The sequence below is a fragment of the Balaenoptera musculus genome, chromosome 6 (assembly GCF_009873245.2).
Source record: "Balaenoptera musculus isolate JJ_BM4_2016_0621 chromosome 6, mBalMus1.pri.v3, whole genome shotgun sequence".
In the NCBI taxonomy this organism is placed as follows: Eukaryota; Metazoa; Chordata; class Mammalia; order Artiodactyla; family Balaenopteridae; genus Balaenoptera; species Balaenoptera musculus.
In genome coordinates this window covers 108089551-108112665 of record NC_045790.1, presented here as the reverse complement: position 1 = coordinate 108112665, position 23115 = coordinate 108089551, and the positions used below count along the sequence as shown (strand labels likewise).

At 49.6% G+C, this 23115-nt stretch overlaps 1 protein-coding gene across 1 annotated transcript in view; it reads right to left on the bottom strand.

The window, feature by feature from the left end:
- The window catches only part of GARNL3 (GTPase activating Rap/RanGAP domain like 3), a 110662-nt gene continuing 87547 nt past the window's right edge, over positions 1–23115 (bottom strand). Inside the window, 9 exon segments of the mRNA XM_036854452.1 lie at positions 1–465; positions 2144–2270; positions 3518–3733; positions 4487–4625; positions 6910–7028; positions 8415–8522; positions 13281–13347; positions 19598–19756; positions 22558–22733. Of these exon segments, the coding sequence (XP_036710347.1) occupies positions 288–465; positions 2144–2270; positions 3518–3733; positions 4487–4625; positions 6910–7028; positions 8415–8522; positions 13281–13347; positions 19598–19756; positions 22558–22733 (1289 nt within the window). The 3' untranslated portion in view covers positions 1–287.

Genomic DNA, 23115 nt, shown 5'->3' with positions numbered 1-23115 from the left:
TAAGAATGAACATTTTTGATTTATTCAAAGTTTCAATCTAAAACCTCAATGAAATCTACCACCTTTAATTACAAGGGTACTGATGGTTCCTGAACAGAAAGAAACAAAGGTTAAGATGGCACCGGACATTGGAGAGTGACCCAAACTGGCCAAGGGTGCAGAAGCTTTGGTCCAATAGACCACGGACAGGCTAAAAGCCACATTTTGTTGAGAACTGATGTCGGAACTGGTTAAAGAGTGTAAACCTCCATGAGAAAATTAAAGATGGCAAACTCGACTGGGACTCTTTACTTCAAGTCAATAATGTCTTCGTCCGAGGAAGCTGTGAGCTGAAAGGGGCTGCTGCCCCAGACAGGGCTGCCTTCTCGCTCAGCCACAGCGTCCGGGTCGGAGCTTGTCGACTGATACCGCCCCTCGGGATTGGCTTCGGAAGTGGAAGGACTTTCCAAGGAGCTCAACGTGATCCTAGAGGAGAAAAGTCACTGTGAACGGATCCTGGGGCACCACTGAGCTGGCTGCTCTGTTTCCTGTTGCCCTAAACTCGGGAGCCCTTCTCCCCCTCCGCCTGCCATTATGGGGGAGAGGTGGGGAAGTGCAGGAGTGACCCCCCCCCACCCCGCCCCAGCAGAGCTGGTGTTCTGCAGGCAGACAGCCCGATCTCATGGGTGGTTATGGGTTTTAAAGGCCAGCGGTGACACACAGGTGTTTGTGAGGAAACTTGGGATAATGTCACTCTGCCTAAAACCCTCTCCTGGCTCCCCACGGCCTGAGGACAAGGCTAAAACGCTGGGCCACAGGCCCCGGCCCTGCTGACCCCTCCAGCCTCCTCCCAGCCCACCCCCGCCCTCTCTATTTTCTCCTGCATTCAGGACGCTCACTCTCTTGATACCTGCAAAACCAATTTGACCAAATTCAGGGAGTTCATTCATTCAACAAGTACTCATGGAGCCTGTAAAAGCCCCAGCCCAGCCTCTGGTCGCTCTTGACCTTGCATCCTTGTCTGTGCTCAAGCTGACCCACTCTCTTCCCCCCCCAGCCTCTCTCTCTCTCTCTCTCTCTCTCTTCAGGGCCTTTACCCCTGCTATTCCTGCTGTCGGAGGGGCTGTTCCCCCAGCTCCTTCTCATTCAAAGCTCAGCTCAGTGCCACTTCCTCCAAGAAGCCTTCCTTGACTCCCAGCCCCCACCTCAAGTAGACCTTCTATCTGCCCCACCCCCATCACTACCTTATAGATTTCCTTGCAGTGCTTGTCACTAATGGAATTGATAGCATTTGCTTATTTGTTCACAGGTTTATTATCTGTTTCTCCACACTAGAATGTAAAGTCCCTGAGGGCAGGGGCCTGGTCACACAGTAGGGGCTCAATGAAAGTGCATTGGATTAAAGCGTGAGTGAGTACTGCCCCTCTCTGGGCCAGGCTAATGCTTGCTTGATTTATGAGACTGGGCTCAGTCTTTCCTGATGTTTGGGACCCCCCTGCCCCAAGTGTGGTGTGATGGCACCCCTCATTCTTCTGCAACACCTGCCACCCTGGAATGCTGTAATTCCTAGAATGTCCCTGTTGGCCTTTCCCACCAGCCTGTGAACTGCTGAAGTTCAGCTCCATATCCCCAGCTCAGTGCCAGGTGCTCCAAGAATGTGTGTTGAATGACTTAATGGAGCCTGGACACATGCCCCCTTGCCCTCCACACAGGAGCAGGAAGATGTTATTGAGGGACACAGAGAACCTCAGGGGACAAATCAGTGGGATTCAACAAATTCTCATGGACGTGTGATACTGAACGGCCATCCAGAAAAGCTGTACCTGTTTCTACGCCCACCACAAGTACTGGAGAGCGCCTGTCACTTTTACTGAGCATTCTTGTTTTAAAAAATCCCTGTCAATCTAGTGAGCAAAAAGAGTCTCAAGGTACTTTAATGTGCATTTGTTGGATTGCTAGTGAGGTCACCCATTTGTCTGGGCCCCTCCCTGGCAGGCAGTGTTCTCTGGGGATCCTCAGGGAGGAGCTGGCTGCCAACCCTCTGCTGTGGCTGCCGAAGGGGCCGGCACATGGCATCATCGGCAGGAAGGGCCCTGTGGCTGTGCTGTGACTTCAGGGGCCGCCACCCTGAGAAGGGGCTGCTGGGGGCTGCGTCCCTCTTTACCTTTCGCTGCTAGTTGACCTCACTGTCCCTGGTTTAGGGCCTCCTTGGTTTTCTTCCAACCGCTTCCGGGCTTTTGACTTGGGCTTTGGTGCTCCTTCTGCCCTGGGTCCACCTTCATCGGAGAGGCCTGGATTGCAGGGGAGAATCACAGGTCAGCGGGTCATTACCACAGGGCTGCCACAGAGACAGAAAATGCCCTTTTCCTCTTGGTTGGGTATTGGTGCATTATTGGGATCGAGGCAAGAAGAATGATGATAAAGTCTATATTTTTAAATAATTGGTTGTCTTGTTGGTAGAAGGTCTTTTTTCTTCTGATTAGAACGAATATATGTATTGGGAAAAAAAGAGTCAGAGGAGTTTAATGAAGGAGAGAAAATCTACAGCGCTACCACTGGAAACTGTAATTCTCCAACTCAGAGATTCAAGTTCTGAAAAGCACAGTGGTTTATACAATAGTAGTTGGCAGATCAAGCTTTCTAAGGGTATAGTGGTTTAAAAATAGCAATGTATATGTTTTAAAAGTGCAGTGGAAGGCACCAACTTCTAAAACCAACCGACTTTGCCAATGTCAAGGCCTGCCCTGTCAGGTGGTCCGAATCCCCGTCTCCAGTTGGTCAGGAAACATTACTGCAGGACAGGCATGTGCCAAGGCCAGCTGTCCTTGCAGTTTTATGCCGTGCAGATGCCAATTCAAGTTTTCAAACCAGTTCTTACTGGTTTGACATAACATTTCCATTTTTCCTCATTTTGTTTTCACAATTCTGAACAAAAATCTTTATTAACAGTCTAGCGTTTTCACAATCATCATGGTGCTTTATGCTTCTCTGGTCTGGTCTCCCACCTGTAAATTGAGAGAGGAGGGCACAGCAAAGATCTTACATCTCTACCATCCCCATAGAACTGCCCCACGGTCCAGGGGCTTTGGGAAGGATAACTGAACGGTACCACAAACATGCAAGAAAACAAAACATATGAAAAAAAAAAAACCCCAAGTAAATTAAAATTTTAGATATACGAATGTAAAATGTTATCTGAGGACTGCAGGATATAAACCCTCTGGACACTTTCCTAGGAAATTAGACATATATAGATACTTATGTTTAAAAAAGTCATATCAGACTAGACCTACTGTTTTACAAACTGCCCTTTCCCCCCTGAACATGGTTTGGGCACTTTCCACATCAATAAATACAGATTGACACATCATTGTCATTGGGTAAATGATGTATAGTATTCCTCGGTGTAGGTGCACTATAATTTCTTTATAAATCCCTTATGAAAGGGCTCATTGTTTTTGAGGACAGTTAATATCCACAGATAAAACCAGCGGGTATCGTTACAAACAGTGCGAACACAAGAATCGAGAGCCATTACCCAGCAGCTCCCTGCGGGTCCTGCTCGCTATCTCTTTGATCTCCATGCGCGACAGGGACAAGGAGTGAGTGACAGGAATGGCCGCGATGCCGATGCCGATGGAGGTGGGCGGGGTGATGACCTTGGAGACTAAGGGCGATTTCAGAGGCCGCTCGATGCTTCTGCCCACCAGGTTTCTGAGTGGAATCTTGTACAGATTTTTGGACTGAATCTCACCTGAAATAAGAGTTCGAGAAGAACATCAGAACTTTAAGAAGAGTTCATGTTATTCACAAGAGGATAATTCCTGGTTCCTCAACATAGTTAGCATGAAGGAAGAGTTTATGTTGCAGGCTGACCTCCCAAGTCTCATTAGGGGCAACAAAGTGAGGGCGCCCGACGGCTCTGTTTTCTAAGGGCATCGTGTTCATGGGTAAATGGGGAAAAACGCACCCTCTCCTGATTACGTGTGCACAGGAGGAAGGAGTCGACAAGAAAAGCACAGCTGTCCTGCTCAGGAGCTCCAAGCTCTCGTGACAACGAGCCATAGTGACGACTTATGTGGTGAGAAGTTAGGAAAACCACGAGGCAGTAACCACAACAAAGGCCTGCGGGCAGGGTTCAAGGGCGAAGCCAGACAGAGTGAAACCTGGGTGCTGAGTAATGTGTGGGTTTTATGACTATGTCCTTTTAGCTATAAAAACCTACTATATTGTTAACATCCCTGAAGGAAAGATAACTTGCAAGTTGGAATCTCTCTAGCCCTCAGCTCCCTTCTCCCCATTGCAACAACTGTTTTCATAATGGGATTTTTTTGGGGGGGCATTATCACAAGATTTCTTAAGAATGCAACCACACTGCAAGTTTTTTTTATGGCTTCAAATAGTGAGTTCCTTCGGCAGTAGTCACATGTCAGTATTTGACAATGAACTAGAGAAATCAGAACGGATCAAAACTATCTATCATAAGACAGTAAAAATTGGACTTCACCTTCCCCCAGGGAAGAAGGAAACACTGGAGTATCTCTGCCCGGGGGTGTCTGAGGAGAATTGTGGGCACTGGCCCCCTTGGAGCTGCCTCCGGATGAGACCTCGTTCACAGATGTGGTTGCTGTGAAGTATATATCCGACTAGAGAGAAAGAGAAGGCGTTACTGAGCCACCTGCTGTTACAGGCCCTGCACCCACCAGCCCTTCTGTCATCACTGCAGGGCCCCCAACTGCCCCCCCCCCGGGGGCCTGTGGTGCAGGAACGAGCCGGGGAGGCGGCTTCCAGCTCTGTGCTCAGACGTTTCCTGAGCGTTCACCTCACCCGCTTGTCTGTTTGTTGATACACAATAGAAAAGAGTCAATTTCCCACACACCAGCTGCAAACACAGACACAACACACTTCCCCGACACGGATCTCAGGCACCTGGAGGTTAGAAGTGGAGAGGGTTTGGGATTCAGTTAGATCCATGTCACAGGTGGGGAAATGGGTTCTCATGATTCAGCAAATACTCAAGCACACCCCTGATGCGCTGGCTTTGGGGTAACGGCAGTGGTATGTGGACTCAGGGACGCTGAGTTTCAGGAATTTTGCAAGCTGGCTGCTAAATACAGCCATTATTAAACTTAAATTATATTAAAAAACAAAGGAACTAAATATCAAAATTCAACCATTCCTAATTATTTTACTACCTTGAGTATTCTCCGAGCTCTTGAGGTAATTTACATGAACGCTGTCTTGGGCGGGTGGGGGGATACTGTGTAATAGCGGCTCCTAACGCTGTGTTCCATCGTGTCACACGGGAAGCTTGAGATCAGTCACGGTGGGACTGTTTACACCATGGAAATCGGCAAATGCTACAAATCAGAGCTTGATTTGTTGTTCTGTTGATTGTCTAGACTTACAGTGATGAAGAAAATGTTAATAATGAAGATTAAAATTAAAAGTGTGTTGAATCTAATGCTAAAATTGAGAGAAGTTTTGGTTTAATGATTTGTACGAGGGTGAAAAATAGTTTAATAGATCACATATCAGATTTTTTTAAAAAATAAATTTATTTATTTATTTTTGGCTGTGTTGGGTCTTCATTGCTGTGCGCGGGCTTTTCTCTAGTTGCGGTGAGCGGGGGCTACTCTTCGTTGCGGTGCGCAGGCTTCTCATTGCGGTGGCTTCTCTTGTTGCAGAGCATGGGCTCTAGGTGCACGGGCTTCAGTAGTTGTGGCACGTGGGCTCAGTAGTTGTGGCTTGCGGGCTCTAGAGCGCAGGCTCAGTAGTTGTGGCGCACAGGCTTAGTTGCTCTGTGGCATGTGGGATCTTCCTGGGCCAGGGCTGGAACCTGTGTCCCCTACATTGGCAGGCAGATTCTTAACCACTGCGCCACCAGGGAAGCCCCACATATCAGATTTAGTGACAACAAACTTGGAAAAAGAAGAACGGATGGAGATATAATTCCAACCATAAAATCGTGGTTGAACTGCAGCATTAGTTTGGCTATGGAGAAAGGAATTCAGCAAAAATTAACAAAAGCATTTTGTGAGAGCCAGTTGGCTAAATGGACTTTAAGATAAAAGCATTGTATATTTTATTATTTGTAAATTGTAAGCTATTTACATTTTATAATCAGTAAAATTTGTAATCAACTGATGTCCATGTATGTGTGTATACATACACACACCCATTTTCCAGAGGACTGGTGGTGGTTACACACTTACCAGCACCCCACTGGCACTACGTTAGTGAATAAGATGCTCAGTGTCTGCTCTCACAGAACTGTCAGTGCAGTGGGGAAAGTACGCAGTCACCCACCACCAAATGTGATGCAGGTCAGCATGGAAAAGTGCCCCAGGCGTGCAGCAGGGCACAGCCTGGCCTGGCAGAGCCAGGGAAAGGGTGTGGGGCTGACTTGGGGGAGGGGACTAGAACGAAACCTGCTGGATTATGCGCCAGGAGTAGAAGACAGCTTGGAAGATCGTCGTTCCTGCATCCTTCGGTTTTGCTCACATTCTGTTACCAGACGTGAATTAGTCTGTCAGCCATAGTTTGTGGGACACAAATTCAAATTGAGGACAGACAGCGGCAAAGGAAGAAAGGAACATTGCAAGCTCTTACTTTTCTAGACTTGGCCTCTTCTTCAGGGCAATAGTGACCCAGGCTCTGATGGGGGATTTCTCTTTTCAGCTGAGCGCTCTCCAACTGCCACCAGCACCGACGACTCTCTTAACACTAAGGAGGGGCGTTTTGAAGCCCAAGGGGACTCGCACAGGAAAACCCAACCCGTGAGCCTGTTTTCAGCTTTCTCATCTCAACGCTCACGAGGTGTTGGCATTGTCAGCCTCACCGTGAACATGTCTGCGCCCGCCTGAAACCTCATGGTGCTGTGGGTGCCCAAAGCCCCTCAGACAGAAATAAAACCCCAGCTCTACTCACTCTGGAGGCCACGAGCTGCAGCTGAGGCACGACGGCCGTGTGGACCAGGTTCCCGTTCACCACCAGGCGGATCTCCATGGAGTCGGTGGTGAAGGCCAGCAGGTAGGGGAATGCGCAGACTGCAAGGCAACAGGGCGTCAGCTCCCAGCCTGTGCCTGCGGCTGTGGAGCTGCCAGGACCCTCTCACATCCCCCTCGCTTCTCCGGCAACTCCCATCTCTCCCCTTCCTCTGGCTGCTTCTCTTCTTCCTTCACGGGTGCATGTCCCCCAATTCTAGGAAAGCCTGCCTTAGCCGCCAAGCTTCTGCCCAGTGATGTGTGCACTGTCCCAGCTTCTCCCTGTGCCCTTCTCCCGCTGCAGTCCTGTACCCGATCTTCCGGGGGCGCACCGCCCACCCAGGTCCTGGAGACCTTCCCCCTACGGTCCAGACTGCAGCTTGACACGGTCTTCGCACATGCCTTCCACCCGGGAACCTAGCCTTTACTCCTTCTTCATTCCCTGTCTCCGGGTCACCCTCCCCTATGCTCCTCCTGTCTGTGTGTCTGGGCAGGGACTGCCCCTCACAGTGTCCCTCGGGTTCAGTGGGTTTGCTGAATTATTTGTTAAACGTTGGCCCCTCTTCTTGAGATCTTTTTGATGACTTCCAGGTGCCAGAGCTGCCCCAGTGGCCCTGTGAGCCCACCTTTGTCTTTTTTACTGGCCACTTCGCACTCTCTCCTTCACGCTGGCCCACTCCCTCTGCCCTCTCTCCTTGGCGACTCATCCGTTCTCTTGGCTTCACCTTGACTCTTCCTACCACACCCACGCCTCTAGCCTTGATCTCTCAAGTGGGCCGTGGCTCAGACCTGAGAGCCGTTTCCAACCCTTCTCTCCCTTTTTTTTACCATAACTAATATGCATCAGAGCCAACCCCATCCTCCGAGTGTCTGGATCCATTCCTCTGCTCTCCTCTCAAAACTCTATCATGTTTACCTATCAACAAAGCCTTCTACTTTGAGGAAAACAGTGCTAAGATTCTTGGCTCTGATCTGACTCTCCCCAGGCAGATGCCCAGCTGTGGATCTTGAATCACAGAAACAAAGCACCACCACTCACGTCCTGAGTTTTGAGTGGCAGGCAAAGTACCTGAGTTTCTGTAATTCTAGACTTTCAAGCTTCAAAATGTATAAAAAGGACGCCAAATGCACTGTGCTCCTCCCCGGAGTCAGTCAGAGTTTCAAGGCTGGAGATCTTGTTCAAGCTCTACTGAAACTGATATTTAATTGCTCTCAAATGCTCACATGCTCAGGCACTGAGAAGACTTGGGAGGAACAGTGGAAGACAATAGTCCCCAAAGAGGAACAAAATGAAAAACAATTAAAGAAGAAGAAGGCTTTGAGTACTCATTATACTCACATAATTCATAGCAATTTAGTGGTAAGCCAGTGAGTTTGCTTACATAGGATGGAACAGTTCAGATATGTCTATTGAGGGGGAAAGAACATGATGATAAAGGGTTTCCTTACCAATCGCACAGGGAGCCTGGTTCCAACAGAACTGGAAATCTGACGCAGAGGGTTGAACCAAAAAAGAGCCACCATTAAACGGGCAAACCTTTTTATAGATGCAACTGTCTGCAACGAAACAACAGCGACGCATTTTTGTTAGAGACAACACTCAGGTAACCATAATTAGATAAATGAGAAACAAGAATAGCATCCTATCTGCTCGTTCTTTATGAAAGCCGGGACGAATATTGCCATGATGCCAGATCCTCAGGCGCAGGAGGCAGTCTGAGCCAGAGTAATATTTCTGCTACAAGTCATCATAGCAGCCATTTTTGGAGAATTTACTATGAGCCAGGCACCGAGCTTTAAAACATTCTTCCGTTTAATCTGTACAAACTTATGAAGTAGATGCTATTATTACACTCATTTTACAGATGAGAAAATTGAGGCAAAGAGCAGTGAAGTAGCTTGTCCACAGCCTCACAAGTTCTACTTGGGAGAGAACCAGGTTGGCTTGATTGCAGAGAAGAAGGGGCACTTGAAGGCAGCCCCTGGACGGAGGAAGACCTCCTACAAGGGGATCACGCGCTGAGCCTCACTCAGCAGGACATGTGTGATGGGAGCTGTACACCACTCCCCCAACATTTTATTATGAAAACTTGAAGCCATGTGCCTGTATCACCTTGGTGAATCTGAGCCAGCGTTAGATTAAGGCCAGGTTAATTCAGTTACCCAGTTCCTGGCTTGCTCCGAGCTCTAAACACAAGTCCAGGTGGTTCAGACCCTCTTCGAGTGAGAAAGGTCACATAGAAACAAAGGCCCCTTTTATTCCAGAAGCCCATCATGTTTTAGCCATACAATCTTATTTTTAAATTATTTTTTAAAACAGCCTTACTGAGATGTAATTTATATACCATAAAATTCATCCATTTTAAGCATTCAAGTCAATGAACTGTAGTATGTTTATAGAGTTGTACAACATCACAATCTGATTTTACAACATTTTCATCACCCTAATAAGAAACATCACGCCCATGAAGCAGTCTCTTGCCATTCCTAGTGTGAGAATCGACAGCTGTGGCCCCTCTGTGAGAGGGCAGAGGTCATGGAGCCAGAGCTGCTGCTGCCCCCTGTGATGTGGGGCTAGGCTGGGGATGACCACCGCCGGCCCACCTGAAGCTTAGGGTCTCCTTTGATGTGACCACTGTGCCTTGTCAAGCAGTTAATTTATACTGTCTCATCATTGTTCTTCTAACAGAGTGAGTTGTTGGGACAGAAAAACTCACCAGAGTCAGTTCTGTTTTTGCTACAGTGGACTCACTAGGGGAGAAAAAGCATCCTCATTCTCAGCCTGAGAAAATGAGCGCTCAGGAAGGACACCCGGATCTCCCTGCAGCGGCTCCCCCAGCTGCTGTGTCCGCCCTCGGCCTCCTGCCCACGACTCTGGATGCCGTGGGGTGCAGCTCACCCCCCCTCCACTCTGGCCCGTGGCTTTCGCCCCCTCAGGGACATCCCCCCTCTGTCCTGCACTGCAGTTTCCCCTTCTCCATCGGATCTTTCCCGACAGCCTTACACATGCTGTTTATTCCACCTTTTAGAAAACAAAATCCTTGGCCTCTCTTCCTCCTCTAGCTGTTACACCCTTCCTTATTCTTTTTCCCTTAAAGCAAAATTCTTTGAAAGACTTGTCTGGACTCCCCGGCTCTACTTCCTCTTTCCCAATCTCTCCTGACCTGTGCAATCAGGCTTTTGCTCCCCACTGCTTCCCCAGAGACACCTGCTCTTGTCAAGTTTCCTAGTGGCCTTGTAAACCCAAGCGCCATCTCAGACCCGATCTGTCAGAGGCAAACAGCACAGCGGGTCACTACTCCCTTCAACACTGCCTCTCAGGGCCTCACCCCACTTTCTCCTGTCTTTCCAGCCACTCCTCAGTCTACTTTGCTGGTTCCTCCTGTCTCCCCCACTTCCCGGTGGGTGATCTCTTTAGTCTCGGGACCCTAAAGGTCACTTGCCTGCTAATGACCCCCAGGGAGCCCCCTCCGGAGCCCGCACTTGAACCAGGTGATCGCTCACTGTCTGCACTGGGATATCTCAGAGGTGCTGATGGGTCATAACTGAACTCTTGATCTTTCCCCCCAAACTAGCTCTTCTGAAAGCCTCCCTCATCTCAGTAAGTGGCATTCTCTGTTCTCCCAGCTGCTCACGTCCCCAGACTGCAGTCCTCCTTTTCTCTTCCCCTCACAGCCGCACTTTATTCACCGGCACGTTATCTTGGTTCTCACGTGTAAAGCACGTCTAGGACCTGACCACCGCTCAGCGCCTCCCCTGCGGCGGTCCTGGTCCAAGCCCCTGGCGTGCTCGTCAGATGAGCGCAGTCCCCGCCCTTCCCGCTTCCACACCATGGCGGCGGGGGGTGGAGGCGGTCTCCTCTTACAGACCCTGTCGCGCCTCTGCTCAAAAGCCTCCAGTTGCTCACCAGGGTGCAACGCAAAGAACTTTCACCTACCAGGCCCTGCTGGAGTCTGGTCCTCTTTGCCGATTTGTATCCACTCGCACCCTCGCTCACTCTGTTGTGATCACGGGTCATCTTGGGGTCACCTCGACCATACTGGAATGTTCCTCCTCAAGGTCTTTACACCTGCTCTCGTCCCTGCCTGAAACACTCAGCCTGATACCTTCATGTTCAACACTCAGTCCTGATACCTGGACTCCCTTTGGGTCTTCGGTCCTCGCTCCTCTCCCAGCGAGGCCTGCCTTCCTCACCCCCTGTAACTGGTGACCGGTGACCCGCACACCCCACTCCTGCCCAGTCCGGCCCCTCTTCCGGCCCCTCTTCCCCCTTCATTTCCCCTCAGCACTCAGCACCATTTAACAAACTGCACGTGTTTCTTATTTATCTTGTTAATTGTCTAACTGCTCTCTTTAAAATGTAAACTCCACCTGATGGCTGGATTTGTGCTTATATTCACTGCTGAAACCCCTAAATATCGGAAGTGCTGGGTAAAGATTTACTGAATGAATGAACGACTCAGGAAGGACACAGCAGCCTTGTGTTTCTAAAGGCCCAGGTCCCTTACACACATCCCCTCTCCTCTCCCCTGTCCCATCTCAACTCCCACTAGGGGCGAGCAACCTGCTGGGGGGTTTGAGGGGCTGGGCTGGAGGAGACCCTGGCCCCTGAGCACAGAGCTTCCTGGATGGGTCGGGGTGGCTGTGTTGTGCCTGGGAGGCCAGACCCAGCCCCGCCTGCCTCAGAGGGGGTCACGCGGGCCCGGAGGAGGCGACAGGACTGCAGTCCATAGGCGCCCCCTGCCGGCCCCCCGCGCTTTCCAATGGATAAGCCCCAGGGAAGCAGAGGGCGCTCCCTTCCAATAACCAGTGCTGGCGGTCTCTGCACCTGAGGCGAGGGGCCTCCAAATTAGACTGAACTGATTCAGAAAAGGAAGCGAAGCTGTTTCTCGAACCCCAGAGCCATGCAGCCTGTTCACACCCATGAACTGGCGCCCATGCCTGCTGTTCCATGAAGCGTGAGCTCACTGTGTCCCTGGCAGGGCCTTTCACTGTTGTGTCTCCAGAGCCCGACACGGGCCTGGCACAGAGAGGGCCGTCCCTTATGGTTAAAAAGAGCCGCCTGAACGGGGGCTGGCGCGGGGGCAGGATTCTAAGAAAGTCACTGCCTGGGAAGCAGCTCAGAATCTATGACTTCCCTCCTTTGACATTCCCCATCCAGCTGGTGGGGAACAGTGTATAGGTTCTAATTTTAAAACAAATTTCTCTGAAGAAAAGTCCCTTTCTGCATGTAGAAAAGTTTTTCACTTATCTGAGATAAAAATTTCTCTATAGAAAACTCTGGGTTTCTGGAAGTTATATTTTAGAAAGGAGCAGACATATGATAAAAATCAGCTTCAAATTTGAGAAGGGTTTAGACAGATCTGTGAATAAAATACCCTAAAAGAGCGATTTATTGGTGAAGTTCTTTCCTTGTGACTACCTTCTCCTGATTCCCCATAAATCTCGAATTTCGAGAGGATGTTTATCAAACAAATTTCTCTACTGAAAATACTTACTAATCAAAGGTTAATTAATCAAAATATCTGCCTCATGTGATATAACCAGCATCACCACTCTAAATCGATACAATTCTAGGCTGAAAAAAAAATATTTTATTGTTTTAGCTAAACTGGGCAGGCTTATCCAGGAAAATACCTTACTACCTTTGCCTTAAAAAGATCCTTTTTATTGTAGTATCACATTAGCTTTTGAAATGCTGAAAATCCTTAGAGACCCTATTTGATATCTGTGGTCTGCCTGAAACCCACCTGCCACCTGACCCAAACTAACCCAGCTGAGGCCGGGTACGCCAGGTTGAGGCTGATTTCATTAACACCTGAGAAATAACAAAAAGGGGAAGAGTAACTGTGGTTAAAATTTGGGGCACTGGAGTCAAGAGGCCCCAAATGTGAACCTGGGCTCTGCCATTTGTAGCTGCACAATCTTGAGAAAGTCCGTCCACCGCTCCAGGTCTCAGGAGCCTTATCTCCCTCCAGATGACAGATAGTAACAGAAAAAGTCAATGGAACGGTGACTGAGGTGGGTGAAGCACAGCGCGTGGCACACAGTAAGGGCTCCCTAGATGGAAGCCACTGCTATCACCCCCACGTCCTGGAGACACCCCCAGGCGGCCCCTGCACCGTCTTACCAGGAGGTCTGGCGTATTGGGAGATCCAGGCAGGAAGGCAATTTTTAGATGCGCCCTGGAGTGGAATTAAGGACCCAGGAACAATACCTCAGGTAAATCTAAAGCTAAGTCCCTTTAAATTGTCCAGAAAAAAAAATAACCAGTTGATTTTAGCAAATAGAGATCAAAACACATCCTTTACTTACAGTTGTAACACAGGAGCAGACCGGCTTCCCCGTCTTCGTACACATCAATAGCTGCAACGAAATTAACCTGCAATGAGAACGGGCAATGGTAGTGGGCAGGCTGGACACTGACACTATGAAAAGACTTTCTCAAGTTACGGCTTTCTGTAAACTCAGGCACTGGGGGGCATTCCCACCTCACCAGCACCCACGGTGCCACATGGGTGGCCATGACTGCAGTCCATAGGGACTTTCTCACCCTCTTTTCCCACGCTTTGAGAAGCTCTGTAGGCGGACATCTCCACTCTCTATTGACAGGCCTCTTATTTATACAGTGGGCTCAGTCCACAAAGCTTTTCACATGGGTTATTTGTTTCACTCTCACATCAACCCCTAAAGTACGTGGCATTGCTCCCATTTTACAGATGAGGCAAGTGAGGCTCAGAGAGGTGCAGTCGCTCTAGTGCCTCAGGTAGAAGGTGCTCCAGCCAAGATCTGAACCGGATCCCCGGTTCTTTTCCAAGCTTAACACCCCTGCACTTCAGCCACACTTCCTCCTGCTTCAAACAGTCTCTGAATCTCAGTATCACCGTGTCTGCACTTCTCTTCTCTCTCCTTCACTTCCAGGGAGGCGGCATGACATGATGCAGAGAGTGTCGGAAGCCCTAGCTCTGTGGCCTGGGCGAGCTCTTCCTCTCCGGCCTCCGTTTCTGCTTTTGAGAAGACGGTTCTCAACCTGATAGTGTCCTTGGCCCCTCTTGAGCTTCAAAACTCTGACCCTGTAAAAATCTCCTGCTTCTTTCATTGCCTCACTTGTCTTCTCAGCCCTTGTAGTCTGTCCTCCTGTATCACCAGGGACACTGCCCTCTCTGAGCACCATGAAGATTTCCTTCTCCCCAGCCTGGAGGCCTTTGGCCATGGCTCATCTCTCCATCCAGAGCTCCGCAGCCTCTGACATGGGACGTCTCCTCCCTCCCGTCCTCTCTCCCACTTCAGATTATTCTTCCATTTCTTGGCTCTTCTCTCATTTAGAAAAATCCCCACCTTTATAGCTTCAGATTTTACTCTGCTCAAAATCTCTAGATACAACCTCAGGCACACATTCTCCTCAGAGCTCCAGCCCATATTCCTAAGTCTTTTCTCTCAAACGCAACAGGTTCCATACCCAGGAACGCAGGAGGCAGCGTAGGGGAACAGATGGGAGCACGACGCTGGTCAGACAGCCCCGAGCTGCGATCCTGCCTGTACCACTCGCTGCCTCTGTGGCTTGTCGCAAATGGCTTAACTTCTGGCCCCAGGTCTTCACCTGTGAACCGGTATAACGGTAATCCTGACTCTGCTGGATCGTCATGAGAATTCCATGAAACAAGGCACACGTTTTTGCACAGGGCCTGACACATAATCAGCCCTCCATGGTGGCTACTATCTTTATGTCGCACAGGGCCTGACACATAATCAGCCCTCCATGGAGGCTACTATCTTTATGTCGCACAGGGCCTGACACATAATCAGCCCTCCATGGAGGCTACTATCTTTATGTCGCACATGACTAGCTGCCTTCTAAGCCTCCTCCGTGCTGTTAGCAGAGCTATCCCCAAAGTCTTGGGGGCTCCCCTTCTCACCCAAGTCCAGCAGCCTCCCCTTCTGTGTCTCACCCCCTGCTGCGCCCCAGGCTAGGCCTGACCTCTCCAGCAGGGGCACGTGTCCTTGTCTCCCTCTGGCCCAGCTCTCTCCAGCCCCTTCCAGTCTCTGAGCTGCCCAGCACTGCACTGGGGCCCTGCCGCACCCCAGGCCCTCCTCCTCACTGCTCTCTCCCAAATGCAGCCTTCTCCTCTAGACGGTCTCACGACCGTGCTGAAGCCCCGCTGGCCACCCTCAGCCAGGGCCTGTGCCCTGTGTCTGGCAAGTCCCTGCAATGGAACCCCGGCCCATCTCCCACCCAGTATTACCTGGCATTGTACTAGGTGCCATCAAGCACGCAGAAATGAAAGGGCAGGGTCTCACCCCTTAAGAAAAAGTCAGAAAAGCATACAGGCACGTAAAACATGGTATAATGGGGCCAATGCCAGAACCAAGAGTTGTGGGGCTTTGTGGGGGTGGGAAACAGCGAGGCTCAGAGGTCAAGGGTGCTGATTCTGGGATCAGAAAGACCTGGGCGTCAAATCCCAAATACTTCCTCTGCTGCTGTAGGTCACAGCCCTAGTTTTTAATTATCTGTGTGATGTGCACTGCTGCCCGATGTTCGCTTGCTTGTTTGTTTGTTTGCTGGCACTCTCCTGCCCACTGGATCTCAGCTCCACGAAGCAGAGGCCTTGCCGACCCGCTCACGTGACATCCTCAGCACCTGGATCAGGGCCTGTCGAGTGGCAGGCGCAGAGTACGTACTTCCCGAACGCACGACTGGGTCAATGAAATCCCAACTCTGCCACTTGAGAGGAGTGGGTACCTAGGTCAGTGGTTTAACCTCTCGGAACCTCAGTGTCTTCAACTGTAAAATGGGAGATACTAGAACATCTACTCCTGTAGGGGCTGAGGATTCCGTGAGGTCATGCAGGGCCTGGTACTTGGTAAATGCTCTATAATGTCAGCTGGTGGCATTATTTAGCTATGGAACCAGCACCAGTGGGGTATATCACGGGAGGGAACAGCCCTTGAGCCCCCTCGGCCCTGGAGGGAACCCTCCCAGCCCCGGCACTTTGACTTAAGAGTCACTTCCTCCTCAGGTGTCCCCGTACTTGTCAGTTAGATGACACTTATCTCAGCTAGAGGCTTCGAGCCCTAGAGGGTGTGGCTGTCTGCTCTGCCAGGCTGTGCACTTCCTGAGGGGAGTGGCCAAGTGCTGCCAGCTTTGTAGCCTGGACCTGCTCTCCCCATCACTCTCTGTGACGAGGCTGTGGATGCCACAGGCTGGGTTTAAGGGCATGGCCTTGGGAGCAGGCAGCCCGGGTTCAAGTCCTGCCCCTGTACTTACTAGCTGTGTGGTTTGGGGTTAATGTGGCTCCTCCTTTCTGAGCCTCAGTTTCCTTTTCTGCAGAAACGGGGAAGTGAACAGCACATTCCTGTCAAGGCTACAGGGCCGAAATTCAGGGACGGAGACCACAGCATGGCCTCAACCACTCCTCCCTCAGGTCCCCCATTGCATTTCGTCAGACTTTATTAACACTTAGCACGGTGGGGCCGGGTTCATGTGTGCATGTTCCATATACATACAGGTGTTGATACAGATGTCGGCTCCCAGGACAGGGGGGCGGGGGGTGGGTGCTGGCAGGAATCATTCCTGCAGCAGTTTCTTGACCAGGCGAGGACCTGAGAATTAACTAGGGAGCTTTTAAAAGATACGTATTCTGGGTTCTCACTCCTAGACATCTGGATATAGTAGGTCTAGGGTAGGACATAGGCACTGGCTTTTTATTTTTTCCTTGATTAAAAATAGTTCATTTTATTGGCATTTAAAAATAATAAAAGTCATATGTGGTGGTTGTGAAACTTCAGAACACAGACTTGTAACAAGTGAAAGAGGTCACCACTGTGAGGTCAGTGTCCAGCCTTCCCACGTGATTCCGGGGTGAGCTCTCAATGGAGCCCGGCTCGGGTCTGGGCAGACAGTCAGGTTGGGCCCAGCAAATAAGCCAGAGACCCAGATCCTGTTACCAGGTCTGCAGTTCCCTCCAGAGGAGTCCTCTGTTTTGGGAAGGAGGCCAGTGCTGGCTGTTGGAGCTGGGGCAGTAGGTCACAGTCGGCCTGTTGGTAAAACGAACTTGACATTGACTTTCAGGAGGCTGCTCTGGTGCTTCTTAAACAGCTCCTCTCTCGAGCTAGGATTGTCTTAGACGCTAAGGTCGGTTTGAAGCCTACAGTGGGAATCAAGGGGTCTTGGATGAGAAGAGAGGAGGAACGGGGGCAGGAAACCAGGCCGGCCTGGCTGGCCGCACACGGAGCAGGCAGGCAGTGTGGGCAACTTGAGGCACTAAATCTCCAGGACTCAAGGAGGGTCAGCCTCTCTCTCCTGCCCCACTGCACTCGGGGCTTGTCCTGCAGGAGCATCCCGGTGGGAAGTAACCCTGTTCCCGCAGGCCGCTTCTGACCAGCTATTAGAAAGCATGCTCATTTCTCTCCTCATTTCTCTAGGGCTTGTCTTCCCAGCTGGACAGTAAATTCCTCGCAAAGACAAGCCACTGTCTCAGTACCTCTGCCTGCTCAGCAAACACAGCAGCTGCTGATTTACTAGGACAGGGGTCCCCAACCCCCTGTCCGAGGCCTGTTAGGAACCGGGCCGCACAGCAGGAGGTGAGCGGAGGGTGAGCATGAGAAGCTTCATCTGCCGCTGCCCATCGCTTGCATTACCGCCTGAACCATCCCTCCCCCCCGCCCCCGTCCGTGGAAAAACTGTCTTCCAGGAAACTGGTCCCTGGTGCCAAAAAGGTTGGGACCACTGTACTAGGAGGGACTATGCACACTGACCCACTCAGATCCAGGGGACACGGTTTTAAACATTTTCTCTTAGAGAAAATTTTGTATCTTTGCTTTAAAAAGCATATCGAAGAAAGGACAGAAAAATTTAGGACTGTTTCTCACAGTTTTCAGAAAAACAAACACAGAAGTCATCAAAGAAAACTTTAACTCATTTTTTCCTGGGCCTTCATGAATCTTAAGAGACTAGTTGCCAGGGAAGGATTGATTCAACAAAGACCTGCTAGGCCAGCCTTTTTCTGTCTCTTTTGGCTGGCTGTACAGTTTTGAAAAGCAAGAAGAGGCAAGAACTTTCAAAGGCCAGATTGGACCCTTCCTCCTCAGAAGTCAGCGGCTGGAAGTAATTATAGGTTCCCGGCTGCTGGGATGGACGGGAGTCCTGGCTTTAAGTTAGGGAGAGTTTCAGGATAGATTCCTTCTCCTAGGTCTATATTAGCATCACCTGGGGGAGACTCAACACCAATTGATTCCCATAGCATACACCCGGGAATTCTCGTTTAACTGATCTGGGTGTATCAGAGCACTGATCTGTTTAAAGCTTTCTAGGCAATTATAGCCAGAGTTGAGCAACAGTGTGTACCAGTGGTTCCCAAACTTTCCCACATCACCTGGGGATCATCTGAAAATTCTAAAGCCCACGCCACACCCAAGGCCAATGAAATCTCTGTGGGTGGGACACGGGCATCAGTAGCATTTGAAGCTCCTTGATGACTCCAATTGCAGACGAGTTTGGGTGCCACCAGTATATATACGTGAAAGGACAGACTGAGCTGTGATTGACAGCAGCTGAAGATAAGGAGACCTCCTAATTATATCTAGATGCTTCTTTTTCTGACTTTTCTATTTTTTAAAATCTTGCTTTCATTAGGTGTTAAGTCTTCTTCATACAGTAATTAGCAATTTTAGTGCCTATTTATGTAGGGCTTGTCCAAATATAAACTGTATTTTTAAATTTCTTATAAAGCATAATTAAATTCCTCAGTCTCTTTGACACATCTGAACAGGACTGGGGGAAGTCTGTGGGTTTGGAAACTCTCATCAGGAAAAACATTCTCCCTGGAGACAACGTCCTTGTTCTGCCGTGTCCTCGAACCTAAGCCGGAGTGCTGGCCCTGCACCATGCAGACCTCAAGTGGCTCAAGTGTTATCAGGCCTTGACCTGCTTCACGGCGATAAGTGGGCTGAAGAGCTCTGTGACCTGCTTGTTTGTGTGGAGCAGCTCAGTGACAGGCACTCGGGGGTGCTGATGCTCGGAACCCACGAGGTCCTCTTTCGTGCTTCGGTGGAGTTTCGGGTGGGCCCTAGATTTTGTCCAAATCCAGGACATGGCTGTTCTCTGTGCAGCTCAGGCCAGGAGGTATAGACCCCCAGTGCTGATCTGCTTTTTCTCTCTCTCCTAATGGTGTTTCATCCCTTCTTCTTTTCCTAACGGCCTCTAAGGGGATGGAGACATGGGCTGTACCCTCCCCTGCCACCCAGGCCCCACACTGTGGGTCTGCAGGGCCTCTGAGAGCAACCTTACTCTCCAAAGGCCCTTCCAGCATGAATTACCAAACAAATGTTCTCATTTACTCAGCTATTTACATTTAGCTTTTTGACTCTTCATTCCTCTTTTATTGGGAAGGATGGAAGGGCAGGGGGAGGCCTGGAAAAGCTGAACAGGGCAATGGGCAGTTATATTATATTGAACCCTTTGGACCTACAAAGATGGCAGCTTCAGGTGGTGCAGCCTAAACAGTACATCGCATGATACTGATACAATAAATAATACACAATTTTAAAGAAATCCTCATCACGGCATGACAAAGTTAGAAGACACAACTCCTAGCCTTCTAGTTTCCCACTTGCCCCCATATCTGTCAACTGACCCTGTTGGCCTCCACATGGTGCAGCCTGAAGGCCTCCCCCGTGCTCTCGTTCACCACATCGAATTGGTGCCGGTAAGCCACGCAGATGAGGTTGTCACTCTCTTCCGATGGCCCATCTACCAAGGTCATCACCGAGGGAGAGTCGGACAGACAGATCTCCTGTGTGGTGGACAATGATGGAGGAGAAAGGGGTGAGGACAGAGCAGCCACCTTTGTATCAACCCCCCACTGCCCGCCCCCGTGCAGAAGAGTCTCCCTGCCAGGCCCCTGCAGAGCCCTGTGCTTGCAGGGGAGGCAGGGGTGGGAAAGGATGGGAGGGATGGCGCCAGACTTCTTCTCCTACAGCCTGTCCTCGAGGCTCAGCCCTATGTCCACTGCAGAGGGGAGAGGCCAGGAAACAATTCTACAAAAGCAATTCAACAGTGTGGCCTGTGTCAGCCCTCAGACTGTCTGGTCCCGTCCTGTCATTTAATAATAATAATGATAATAACAGCTAATGTTAACAGATCCAGGCACTGTTCTCACTGAATCCTCATAACAACCTAATGAAGTAGGTAAGGCTGTTACTCTGTTTTACAGGTGAGGAAACTGAGGCTCAAAGGTCACATGACTTGCCTACGGTCACATAGTTTATATGTGGCAGAGCCAAGATTTGAACTCAAGAAACCTGACTTCAGAGCTTATACTCCATATAAATGCACATGCTCTGCATAAATACTCATTAAGATGGCTAAGTACTGTATGAGAAGACTAACACCTATCTAAAGCAAGATTGTAACTTGCTTTAACTGTTTTGCTGTTCTGTCCCCTGGAATTGCATATTAGCAGAAACTGAAATGCATAATTCAGGCAGCTTTAACTCTAGGCAAAAATAACTTCTCAGCTCACTTATGGGCCTACTCTGCCTTAGTGGCCAATGGTTGACATATTTGACACCTTAATGTACCATAGTTTTTATTATTATTTTTTAATATGTTTTACTTATTTGCCTGCTCCGGGTCTTAGTTGTGGCACGCGGGATCTTCGTTGCGGCATGCGGGATCTTTAGTTGTGGCATGCGGGATCTAGTTCCCTGACTGGGAATCGAACCCGGGCCCCCTCCGTTGGGAGCACGGAGTCTTAACCACTGGACCACCAGGGAAGTCCCTGTACCATAGCTTTTAAAAAAGCTAGAATGGGGCTTCCCTGGTGGCGCAGTGGTTGAGAGTCTGCCTGCCAATGCAGGGGACGCGGGTTCGAGCCCTGGTCTGGGAGGATCCCACATGCCGCGGAGCAACTGGGCCCGTGAGCCACAATTACTGAGCCTGCGCGTCTGGAGCCTGTGCTCCGCAACAGGAGAGCCCGCGATGGTGAGGGGCCCACGCACCGCGATGAGGAGTGGCCTCCACTTGCCGCGACTGGAGAAGGCCCTCGCACAAAAACGTGGACCCAACACAGCCATAAATAAATTAATTAATTAATAAAATGAAAAAAAAAAAAAAAAAAAAAGCTAGAATGGTAAGATTGGGAAGGGCCTTGATGCTCCAGGAGGCTTCTCTCACAGGCTCCACGCTCAGCCCAGCAGCAAATCCTACTGACTCAGGCAAAGGGGCAGCTTTGTCCACCACACCTTTCCACCTGCCCAGGACCAAAGTTGACCTCGTCTCCTGCCAGGACCCTGCATCAGCCTCTTAGCTGGACTCCTTATTCCACTCTTGGCTCCCTACTCTCTCCTCTGTCCAGTAGCCAGCGTGGCCTTTTTAAAACCTGCCACTTCTCTGCTTCAGACCTTCCAGTGGCTCCCCCTTTTGCTCGGTGTCAAAGCCAACGTCCTTGCAATGACCTTCAGGGCCCAAGAGAACCTGGTCCCCATACACTGACCCCTGTCTGTCCCCTCGGCTGTAGCCGCCCGGCCTCTTGGCTGTGCCTTGAGCCGGGCCACTGGGCCCTTGCTGGCCGTTCCCCTTCTGCCCGGAGACCCTTTCCCCAGAGACCCTCATCACGCGGTCCCATCTTTCATCTGGATCTCCCCTCAAAGGTAATCTTTTCTGAGAGGGCTTCTGAGATACCCTTTCTAAAAGAGATCCCCTACCTCCCCGATCCATGATCCTCTGTTTCCCTACCCTACTTTACTGTTATCCTCAGGACTCATAGACTTATTGGCCTATTTCTGTTGTCCTGCAACTAGAAAGCAATCTCCACAAGAAAAGACACTTTTTTCTTGTTCACTGCTGTATCCCCAGGACCTAGAACAGCATCCTTTTTTTCCTCCTTCCAGTTTTATTGAGATATAATTGACATACAGCATTGTATAAATTTAAGGTGTTCAATAATGATTTGACTTTACATACATCATAAAATGATCACCACAGTAGTTTAGTGAATATTCATCACCTCATATAAATACAAAATAAAAGAAAAAGAAAACAGAATTTTTTTCCTTGTGATGAGAACTCTTAACTTCCATATATAACATACAGCAGCATTATTATATTTCTCGTGTTGTACATTACACCCCTTGTACTTACTTGTCTTACAATGGGAAGTTTTTACCTTCTGACCACCTTCCTCCATTTCCCCCTCCCCCCACCCCCTGCCTCTGGTAACCGTGAATCTGGTCTCTTTTTCCATGAGTTTGTTTTTGAAGTATCATTGACTTTATTATTATTATTATTTTTTTTTTTATCATTGACTTTAAAACTGTGTTAGTTTCTGGTGCCCAACATAATGATTCTAAATTTCTATACATTTCAAAATGATCTCCACTAGGGCAGCATCTTTGGGTGCTCACTGGTATGAATGAGCTGGATGGAGTCGGAAAAGCCCTGTTCACCTTAGTCTTCCGGGGAAACCAGGGCAACAGGCGAGGCCTTCCCCAGTCGGTTCCTGAACGCCAATGGATGACAGACTCTGGGTGGAAGGAAGGAGTCTGCCTCGTGACACCTTGGCCAGGAGCCAAACGATCTGAAGAGAAAACCTACCCTGATGTACTGGAATTCTTCAACAGGTGACTCGGACAGGGGAGATAACAGTGACATGCCGGTCACCCCACTTGTCTTGCTATGTTTCCTCGTGACCAGAAGCAGTTTATTCCGAATGGCAACCACAATCCTCAGCTCTCTGCTATGGTGAGTGTTAATGGCGTACAAGTGGCAGCCTGGGAAGAGAAATCAGTGATGCTGAACACACGACGAGAGGCGGGAAGCCCCCAAGCTTTGACAATTTGGTGATACCTGAGAATCCTGGAAATTAAGCATAACCCAGTGAAATGACTAAGAAACGTTCCCTCCACCAGGCAAAGTGGGGACTTGAAATAAAAATTAGGTTGAATTACAGGACAATTAAGGAAGTCATATTCCCTCTCTACTAGAGTTTGTGGACTTAGCTTCACACCCATTACATGATATGAACTAAAGTGAAGGGTGATCAGAGTTCCAGGAACCAAAGTCTAAAAGTCTCTTTTCACAGGTTTGCTCACACAGCTTAACTCATTCCAAACTTGTCAAACAAGACCTGGAATTTCCTTGAGTCCTCAACCT